At 42.2% G+C, this 10,481-nt stretch overlaps 2 protein-coding genes across 3 annotated transcripts; both read right to left on the bottom strand.

Moving 5' to 3' along the window:
• Positions 1 to 14: 14 nt before the first annotated feature.
• Positions 15 to 3,058, bottom strand: TMEM238 (transmembrane protein 238). The gene is made up of 2 exons (XM_030459954.1): positions 2,564 to 3,058; positions 15 to 259 (listed from the first exon to the last, which is right to left on the bottom strand). The coding sequence occupies exons 1-2, from the start codon at positions 2,962 to 2,964 to the stop codon at positions 250 to 252; spliced, it is 411 nt and encodes a 136-aa protein (XP_030315814.1). The 5' UTR covers positions 2,965 to 3,058; the 3' UTR covers positions 15 to 249.
• Positions 3,059 to 4,815: 1,757 nt separating this feature from the next.
• RSL1D1 (ribosomal L1 domain containing 1) lies at positions 4,816 to 10,060 on the bottom strand. 2 transcript variants are annotated; one of them, XM_030459634.1, is made up of 9 exons: positions 9,967 to 10,060; positions 9,739 to 9,875; positions 8,951 to 9,089; positions 8,488 to 8,636; positions 8,228 to 8,329; positions 7,514 to 7,607; positions 7,298 to 7,426; positions 6,552 to 6,761; positions 4,816 to 5,346 (listed from the first exon to the last, which is right to left on the bottom strand). In XM_030459634.1, the coding sequence occupies exons 1-9, from the start codon at positions 9,991 to 9,993 to the stop codon at positions 5,002 to 5,004; spliced, it is 1,332 nt and encodes a 443-aa protein (XP_030315494.1). In that variant the 5' UTR covers positions 9,994 to 10,060; the 3' UTR covers positions 4,816 to 5,001. The 2 variants fall into 2 exon arrangements, with proteins under 2 accessions (XP_030315494.1, XP_030315496.1); XM_030459636.1 differs by having other exon boundaries at positions 9,739 to 9,879; positions 9,971 to 10,008.
• Positions 10,061 to 10,481: the final 421 nt, after the last annotated feature.

Raw genomic sequence — 10,481 nt, 5'->3', positions numbered from 1 at the left:
CATTTCTTAAGAGTCCTAATTTATGTAATGAAATGGTTAAAAAAAACAACCCACAAAAGCTATCCAGTCCAACACTGAAATAAGTGTGTTTGGCAGAGATATGGCTATATGTGTCCATTTTATAGAGTCCATGGTGGTTGCAGAGATTATTCCATAGTGAGAGAATCCTATGGCATTGAAGAGGGAATTTTTCCACAATTTGCAGCACTTCCTCCACTTTTAGAGTCAGTAACTTCCACAATGGTGTCTTCAACAGGTCCTGAAGGTAATAAATACATCGAGAAAAGGTTACTCCAAAATAGTCTTGGAACAAATAGCCTTATAAAACTCTAAAGTGTTACTTGAACAGTCTTAAAAGTATTTTTACTCATGTTTAACAGCCAGTTGAGACACAAAAAGGAGATTCATCAAGTCAAAAGCCCGTCTCCAATGGTGACCAAGTGCAGCTGTCTCTACGGGTGTAAGAGCACAGCACGTACCCAACACCTCAGGATATTTTCTCTGCCACTTATTAACTGCCACTTACTGCTCCAGGTCTCCCTGAGCCACAGATTTTACCTTGGCACCTCTCCTGTTTTTACCTCTGTTTTTTGAATCAGTACATTTTTATCTGTTCCACTGTCCCACACCAAACAATCCTGCACTTGAGTTCCACAGCACCTGATAACTCACTGGTTCCTGCTTTCAGGAATCCATTCCCTATGAATCTTTCCCTACCACTTACAACTGTAGAGACCTCCAGAATATTTTATACTCTGCATACTTTAAGGTTAAAAGATCCTCATCTAATTAGTATTAATTTTATGAGAAAAAAGTGTAAGTAGTTTCTGTTATGAAGAAACCTCTTTATTAAGGCAATACTTATAAAAAAAATTTTTTTTTGGTGGTGCTGCTGGTGGTTTTTTCCCACCTCTGTCCTAACAATATCTGGCCAAACATGTTTAACCTGTTTGGTTAAGCTCACAAGTTTCTACAGAGAGAGAAAGGTTTTGGTCTATCAGTACAGGATAATCTGATTCAGACACTTGTTTATGAGAAGATACAAAGTACTCCAGATTACTTTACTTAAAAAGATAACCCTAAATTATCTTTGGAGGTGTAAGGTTATCCTTGATTTTACCTTGAAAGTTAAAATAATTGTGTTTGTTACAATGTGTAACTTAGACACTCACAGTTTTGGTTCCTACCGAATTACAATTACTAGTGCAATTGTACTGAAGTAGTTCATTACACCAAAATCTGCCTCCATTGCATACTGACCACCTACAGAGTTTATTACCTACTGAACTCAGTACCTGTAGTTGCCATAATCTTTAGATTAAAAAGTAATTTACAAATGTAATTCTCCCCTGCAAATACATACCTCAATCTGTCAACCAAGCCCATTTCAGAAAAAAAAAGGTATAAAAATAGAATGTCTCATTTTCACCAGCCTATTTTCTAGTTGCAGATATTGTTAATAATAAACTATGTCTGCAACAAACCTAAAGTTTAATGGCTGCTGTTCTTGCCTGCCTCCTAGAAGTTTTCTATTAGGCAACACTTATCTACAGTCAATCTCCCTACTGTTAGAACTTCCTCACAAGAAAATTCTATGGCTTTCATGACAGATGGCTTACAAAAAAGTTCATGTTGAAGTCAAGAGTAGCATTAAGATTTAGTTTAAAGGAGAAACAGAAAAAGCTGATCAGTGAGACAGACCATGAGTTTGTTCAGAATCCTTATGCAGTTCAGGCACTCCATGGAAAGCAGCTTTTACATTATCCTCAGAAAAGGATTTTTACATAATCAAGTGAAAGCTCAACATCTCCATCCACCCATTTTCAAAGCATTATACGTGTTCTATTTTTTAAATAAACATGACATAATAATGAACACACTAGGGGTATTTTTAAAGGCTTGATGATCTTCAACAGTGCCTCAAAGTTGCACACGGACACTTGCACACTGGATAGTAGCACATCTCATTCAGATGACTGAGGTTCAAGACAAGTAGTTAAACTACTAATAGCATCTATGAGTTTCAAACTAATAGCTACAAATCTGTTCCTAAAGTAACCAGAAGTCAGCATTTCACTTTTTTGGTTCCAAGAGCTCGTGTGGGTAGTGTTTAATGGCTAACGCATTACCTCCTGCTTCTGACTGACTTTCGGAGTCACCGCCGGAATCAGGTCAGGACCAGAGGAGCTTCTGTGCTTGCAACCCGACGGCTCTTGCAGAGCTCTCCGCAACCTTCCCTCCCGTCGGCCTTTCCCCCTCCTGGGTGTCTGCAGGAAGCACCTGCACTGCCTGATCACTCTCGGGCCATTTCTCTCACAGGATTTCTATTATCGCCAGAGTTGCGAAAGATTTCCAACGATTTTTGCTTATTAAAAAAGTGTTCAGTGTAAGTGGTTTAACGTAACAAGTTTTTAATTGAGCATCAGGGCTCAATTAAAAGAGCGTTTCCTCAGCTTTTAGACAAATTTAAGGTTTCCCCCGCCCTAAACTTCCCTTCCACTGCCGGCCCGGCCCCGCTCAGTGGCGATCCCCGGGACTGACCTCCCCCCGCCCCGGCTCTCACCTGCCGGACTCGGCGGGGCGGCCCCGCGGGCCCCCGGGACACTGCAGCTCCAGGTCGGCGGCCGCAGCACGGGATCGCGGCGCGGAAGAAAATGCGGAGGAGAAGCGGTGGCTGAGGCCGTGCACCAGCCCCCGCAGCAAGCTGTCCCCACGACCCTTGGGCGGCGCCAGCCCCACGTCGTCCCGCAGCTCCTCCAGCGGTACCTCCAAGTTGCCCGCGTACCAGAACACCCACCAGATGAGGCTGAAGAAGATGCCGATACCCCCTGCGTAGATGAGCAGGTCGGAGAAGAACACGTCGGCGAACACGCCGGCCAGCAGCACCGCCAGGCCCAGCGCGTCGAAAGCCAGCGCCAGCCAGAAGGCGGCCACGCAGCGGCCCAGCCCGCCTGGGGCCGCCATGGCGGGGGAGCGACGGCAGCTCCAGCTCCGCCGCCTCGGGCCGCCCTTACCTGAGGAGAAGGCGGGAGCAGGAGGAGGGCGGCGCCGCCGCACCTGAGGGAGCGCCCGGGCCACGCCCCTGCGCGTGCGCCTGCGCGGGGCCACGCCCTCGCGGCCGCTGAGGTGAAAGGCGGGACGGCCGCTCCCCTCAGGGCGGTTCTGAGGAGTTCAGGTACCGTGGGTATGGCGTAGGTTTTTCTCCTCTCTCATCGTAAGTCGTCCGAAGTGTTCGCCGAGGGTCAGTTCCTACTGCTGGCCTCTCCCTGAGGCAGTTTGGCTTTGCTTCGAGGCGTTGCTCCACTCTGTAAGAGCCTGAGCAGGTGTTGAAGATGGGCCTTGTCAGCACTCTGGAGTCGAGGCAGCCCTTGAAGGTTGGAGGTGGTGGCTGCCGCCATTTTCTTGTGCAGGTGAGCTGGGGTAGGCACAGCTGGAGCAGCGTAACTCCTCTAGTTAAAGCAGTGTTACCTTTAGAAGGGGGCAAGGACTTTGCTTTAGTTTGCTCAGACAGCCTAGAAGGGAAGTACTCAAAAAAAGGGGGTCTGGAGATGAAGGCACATGCTGTAGGCATTGGTGCTTGCAGGAGGAGGCAGCTGTTGTTAGGCAGCAGAGATCTGTGGGACAGTTACAATATGCACCTGTAAAATCATGTAGGCTACTTTAACTGCATGCTTAAAGAGTACTTAAAATACTACTTCAGGTTAAGCAGGAAACTGGTTGCGAATGCAAGATGAAAAACCCAGCAGGTTAAACAGTCATGTAATAGGCAAGATACTTGGTTCACTCTTCAGTTAATGACCTGGTATGTGTCTTTCAACACTCCCGAGTCCCAAAACACAAGAGCTATGTTTGGCTGTGAGCTGTCTGGTGCATACTCTCACACAATCTAACAGTTTGTTTAATGATGGGTAAGCCACGCTGCTCCTGTGACTGGAAATGTCAAGCCAATGCAAACTCAGGTCTAAGAGAATTGTTAGCATGTGAAGCTTCCACATACTGGTGGAAGATCAGTGTGCCAAAAACGATGCTTTAAAGGTGCTCCAATAACAATGAGTGCTCTTTGTTTACTGTAACTACAGACTCTATTCCTATCATAGCACAGGGTTCACAGTCATTGCTCCTGATGAACAGTGAGAATCAAGACTAGGTGAAGTAATTCCCCCAGTGATTACTTGTGTTACTGAAACTATTCCCCAAAATATATGTTTAGGAAATCACAAGCTGAAAGTCTCTTAAGTTAAAAATTTGTGATTATTTTAAAGTATCTTTTGAATTTTAAAATTTAAACCTAGCTGCAGTAAAAAACCCTATGGTTCTACTACTGGCTTATTAATATTCTACTACTGTACTTGTTAACATCTTCAATGTGAAGGATGTGTGTTCCAGCACTTACAAGCTACTACATGTCACTGTCAATTACTCATACAAAACTTGTGATTTTAATTTCATTATTTTCCGTATATCTACAAATTAAATTGAATTAACATTTAACATGGCTAGTAAGATAAAAAGCCCCAAACCAACACATTTCTAGAAAAGAGGCAAGAGTATTTTACAGCCCAAACTAAAAACTGATGGTTGTTTCTGGTCAAGATCAAATCTTTTTGTTAGCATGGATGTAGCATACAGTGATAAAATGCAATTGTCCACGCTTTTGTTCTTTGTTGCCCTTACATAGTTGCCACTTACACAGTTATTTCTCAGGGTTTGTTTGTTTGTTTGTTTTGGAATCATCCCCTTCCTGCCCTCTGACACTTGGGAAGTGGAGTGCTTTTAGTTTGCGCCAGGAAAAGATAAAATGTAAGAAACAGAGCCAATGAGCTAATCATGACTTTATTTGTTCCAGCCTCTCAGAAGAAAACACAAATCAATCACTTCAGGTTAAGGTGAAAAAGGCTCCAGAGATTGGATTTTCTTATAGTATTTTTACTTCATCAGTATGATTTTTACTAAAAAGATACCACTGAATGACTATATAGATCATGTTACAACAGACAACATTCATGCTGACTGTGGCCTGAGCACTTTCTTGGGTGTTTGCTTCGGTGTTTTTGAAGACTTCTTAGCTGACTGTATTGATTTGCCAGCTCTGGGTGTTGCAAAAGACTTTGCTTCAGGCTTTTTGGGAGTCTTTTTCATCTCTTTCTCTTTTATTGCTTCCTTTGGCACACTGAGCTGCTTGTTTTTTTTCTGGTTTCTTGGTGTCTGCAAGCTTGCATGCTCTTCTGTAACTTTATGTTTTGGTTTGGGAGTCTCCAGAGCCAGAGGTTGTTTCTTTCTCTTACCAAGGGGTGTTTTAGTTTTCTTGCCCAGGTTGTCGCCTTCTTCTGGAGTTGGTGCTGTTTTCTGTATTTAAGACACACAAAAAATTACCCTTTCACTTAAGAAACGTCTTTACCGTATTTCAAGAAGGATGAATGAAAAACATAAGTGCTTTCTGGCCCAAATAATCTCTTCACATTTCAGTCTGGAAGAAGAGGATAACACAGAACTAAATAATGAAAATAAGTAAGAAATAAAGTGAATAGATTTAACAGCTGCAAGCATCCTCTTGGCTAACCGAGTCACTGACCTCTGCTGGCAGAGCTTTAAATCACACTCCTCTTGCCTCATTTCCAGGCTCAATAAAGATCAGCTCTATTTTGAAGTCCAAACAAACTTACTGCACTCCTCCTTGTGCATTAGGCCCAGTATTCTATAGAGTTTGTAACATATTCCAAATGACCGTCATGAAAGAAGGTGCTGTCATCAAAACAGCTGCCTCCAGCTGTATCTATACCAGGTCTCTGGCAATCAGGTCAAGTGAGCCAATTTTGACCTGTTGCATGAGAGTAGCTTGAAGCTAATTTTTTTTTTTTTTTTTTTTTTTTTTTGTGGGCCTACATGTAGTAGTTTTAGTTTAGGAATCTCTGAAAAGGTGTATCATGAGTGTTTAAGGATGTGCTCCAATCACAAATGCAGGATAGCTAGACTGAATTTATATTTGTTATTGTTTTATTCATCCTAATGCCTTTCCTAGGAATTTGCTAAATGTAGGTATTATTGGTCTGGTTGTTTTGCAGACATGTTAATTGCATTATCTACATCATCTCCCATCCTGGCAACAATACAGCCATATGGTATTTCATGCAACCTGCTAAGAATCACATAAACTGAGAACTAAAGTTGTACACAAATATCCTAGAGAATGTTATTTGGTTTTCCTCAAGTTTTGCACTCCCTTTCTTCTAACTTCAGGATTTTTATTCAACCTAGATAAAACTGCTGTTATTCAGAAAAATACATAAAACGGCAATAGCCACTGGCTGTATTTGTCTTTAAGAGGAAATAACTAAAAAACAAAAATGGCCTCCCCACTTCAAAACAAACAAACAAAAAGCTGCCTCCCCAAGGCATCCATCCTGCATACAGTCAACTCTTGCATTCATGATATATTCACAAAAAATCCAGTTCCCATCAAGTGTTCCCTAAGGAGCAATGAGCAAACTAAACAGCTCAAAATCTTTAGTTTTAACAGAAAAGTGAGTTTCTCAATATTACTAAACAATTACCTTCTGCTCAGTTATGTCAGTTGTTTGCATAGGCACTAGTTGGGGAATTTCTTCATCATCATCATGATCACCTGGTTCATTGACTTCTACTACTTTTTCTTTTATTGCAAGCTTCTGGGTAGCAGCAGCAGCATTATTTTCAGTTGTCAAAGTGACTTGACTTGACTTCAGTTTTTTACCTGCCTTCTTAGGTTTCTTGGTCTTCACCTTCTAGAATTAATTTGAAGTACATGTCACATGAGATGGTCTAGCAACATTAATTTAAATACTGCAATTCAGTAGACCTTGACTGGTCTAGACCTTGACTAGAAATTAGGCAAGAGCCCCCCCTAATATATATAAATATATGAAATATAATAGCTTGTGAATTACTGAGATGCCCCTGATGAGCCATCAAGTAATGGATGCATAGTCTGAATGCATGTGTATTTTAAAATGGCAAATATTAATAAACAGTGCAAACTAAGGTACTTGGAATGAATTTCATCTCCTTACAGTTTAGGCCTAGAAACACTTAAATAACTTATTTTCAATTCCTTGCTGCAAGGTAGTTTCCATGATTTCATTACTATTACTTAGTATCTGACATGCTCAGAATCAGGAGCTTCTAACCCATCTGTAGCCATAAATGCAAGGGATCAAATGCTAAAATGTTTAAACTCAACACACACTATAGTGCACAGAAGGAAGCCAAAGAACTAGTTGTTTCAATAGGTTTTATGGAAAGTCTGAAGAATTTTTTTTACCTTTACTTCCTTTTTTTTGAGAGATGGCTGGCTGTCAAGCTCATCCAAGTTGGAGATATTTGCAGTGAAAATTGGAAGTGCAACTGATTTAAGTGTTTTGAGGTGAAGAATTTTTACATTTTTCCAATTCTGCAACAAGAAGAACAGTATATTATGTAAAAATAACAAGTCTGACTTATGAACTGACTTGGTTTTAAATCAATCTATCAGCAGTACCTTGGGTAACTTCTTAGCAATCACCTCAGCTGCTGCAATGACATTATTTAATATCTCATCAGGTTTCATTCCAGTGTGACCTATCCGTGCTGTACTGAAAGAAAAGAGTAATACACATATATACATATATATATACACATATATATAGGTAAATAATTCTTCATGTTATTTTTTTGGTATACCCAGAAATGAAAGAAGTCTATTTCATGGGCAATTATCTTAACTTTTATAAAGTTTCTACCACAACTGCTGGCTACTGCAAGTCTTTTGCAGTAACAGTCAGAATAGATTTACCTACGTTAACCTTTCTGTATTTCCATATACAATTTCTGCTTTATATTACTAAGCATATTACCAATTTCGATCCTTTTAGACATGCAGTATATGAAAAAGGTCTTACAAGACAAGATAAAAACTATTTCCAAAATATTCTAATTTAACAGTAATATTTTTCCAAGACTGTACATGATGTTTGACAGTGACAGTTCCCAGAAATTCTGTAGGCATAGTGAAAAACAGACAAATAGTAAAACTTTACAGTCAAACTTCAAGTAGAACTACTGATTTCTTTATCAAGGCTAAGGCTGAAAATTACCTAGATCTAGAATGCTGATCCTTAACCTCTTTTATTCATATATTAATGAAATAACTCAAATTTTCTTCAGTTAAGGTACAACTATCCTTCTGGTAAAGTATTCATCTATTCATACTTACTAACAGCACCCTTTGTTGGTAACTGGGAGCGTAGTCCCCTGGATATGTCTTTGTAGTTCCTTAGCAAGATTTTTGGCTTTCAAGTTTACAGACAAAGGAGCCCTAAAAAGAGAAAGAAGGGAATAAAAAAAGAAACAAAAAACTTCAAAGCCTCAAAACAAACAAACCAAAACCAAACACATGCACCAACCAAAGCAACTGAAAGGATCTGACTTTAAAAAAGATCACACAAAATGGATAGATAGTATTTAAATACCTACTTTTTCCTTTCATAAAAGTGTTTTCCTAGATGTGAGGGCAAGAGCCTTCTAATTCGCTCGTCAGACAGGAAGAGATCAAATCTGTTCAGAAGACGACGCTTTGCTTCAAACAGTTTATACTCCTTTTTAAGAGTTTTGTATGGGATGATCTGCAGTGCAAGTAACAGTTTAGCCCACCAGAATGCTTCTTAGAACTGCACAGAATTATCTTGCATAAGTGATGAGTCTATCACAGTGCATTATTTTACAATGCCAAAGACAACAAATTGGAAAAGAATACAATACTTTTTGAAATGTAGAAAAAAATTGTTTGAATAGCCAGAAAACTCTTACTACAGTTCTTTAACTTGCAACCATTGAGCTTAGAATATTAAACAACAAAAAAGAACAACTGCTTTCCCTTTTCATTGGTACAAGAGGAGGGAAATGACAGGACTGTACTATAGCATCATGCATCTCTTACCTGGCTAACACTTCCGATCCCATTCTGGATTAAAAGTTTCTTGTACAGCTTTTCAGTCTGTTCTGCAGATAAATTTGGTTCATCCTTTGTGAACAGGCAAACCTCGGCTGTTTCTGGTCGAATGCCATGGGGCAGTGGTCTGCAATGGGAACAGCAGATGGACAGAGGATATCTTAGAGGTGAAAATAATTTTTCTCCCAAAATTAAGTCTACACTGTCTGCAAAGATCATTACTTTTTAACAAGTACTGTGGAGAAGCTATGGATCTAGGTTCTGGTCTACATTAACTACTAAATGTCCTTGGTGGAACCCACATGCTTTAAAGCCCACAAAACTGTAAAAGATGCACACACATCCGGGGAGAAGCATCCATTCTCCTCTCTTCACACCACGGCTGCATCCAGTCATCAGACAAGTCTTGGCTGGGGCCCAGGTACATAGCTGGATGCTTCCTAATACAGTACAGCTACATTTTGAAAAGAAAACTTACAATTCAGGGCTTTGGGGTACCACAAAAAGACGAGTGGTTCTTCCTAATGATTTGGTGATTCATTTATTTTCCTGAACGTAAGGATTTAAAGGCACGCACCCTGTAACCGGCAACCCCCCAGACCCAGAGCCTTCTCCGTGCGCAGGAGGCGGGCACAGCCCCGGGCTGACCCGGCAGCTCCCGCTCACCGCACAGAGGGAGACAGGACAGGATGATGGCGGACAGGACAAAATGCTCTTTTCCAGGCCAGAGTATCCCAGAACCCCTATAGCTAAGCGGCCGAGGGTGAATTTCTTACATTTTAATGAGCTGTGCCACGCGTGGGATCTTCCAGACCGTCACCAGGAGGTGAACGTTCTCGCTCTCGCCGAGCAGCTCCTTTCCCTTCGCCTTGCTCCTGGTGAAAGCCAGCAGGGCCTCCACCGCCTTCTTCACCTGCAAATCACGACCGCGACACAGCCGGCGTTAAGACCCGACCCGACCTGTCCCGGCCCATCCTGGCCCTGCCGCCCTGTCCCCTCGGTACCTGCTCCCGCTCCAGCCGCTCCGCCATGGCTCTGTCCCACCACGTGCAGCCGGACCTGCGCACTGCGCTCCTTCCGCCGGGGCCCGTCCGGGGCGGGGCGTCCCCAACCCGCTCAGCGATGGGTGCGGGACGGGAGCATCCCTTGGGAAAGACGCGTTTTTCCTGAGTGTCCAACGGGATCGGGGCGGGGCTGCTTTTATGATTGGAGGGAGTTGTCCGTAAAGAGCTGCTGCCAGCTCTCAGAGCTGCTTCCCTGGGGATCCTGTCTACCAGTTCTTCAAGTAAACCAAAGCCTTTCTCCTGAAGTCCAAGAGCTTTAATCTCCTAATTTTCCTGACACACCTCTCAGCATCTTGAACTCCACCGTTTCCAGGTTACTACAGTTGAGGGTACCACTGATGATCGTATGCCAAACCTTTTATTCCATATGAGTGAATAGTAAAGGCAGAGCAGCTGCATCCCGGTTCCCGGTCAGAATTGCTTTGACTACAGGGAAGTAGCTTAATGGGATGCTT

This window comes from Calypte anna, chromosome 14 (assembly GCF_003957555.1).
Source record: "Calypte anna isolate BGI_N300 chromosome 14, bCalAnn1_v1.p, whole genome shotgun sequence".
In the NCBI taxonomy this organism is placed as follows: Eukaryota; Metazoa; Chordata; class Aves; order Apodiformes; family Trochilidae; genus Calypte; species Calypte anna.
Note: the sequence above shows the minus strand (reverse complement) of the source record. Positions and strands in the feature narration are given on the sequence as shown.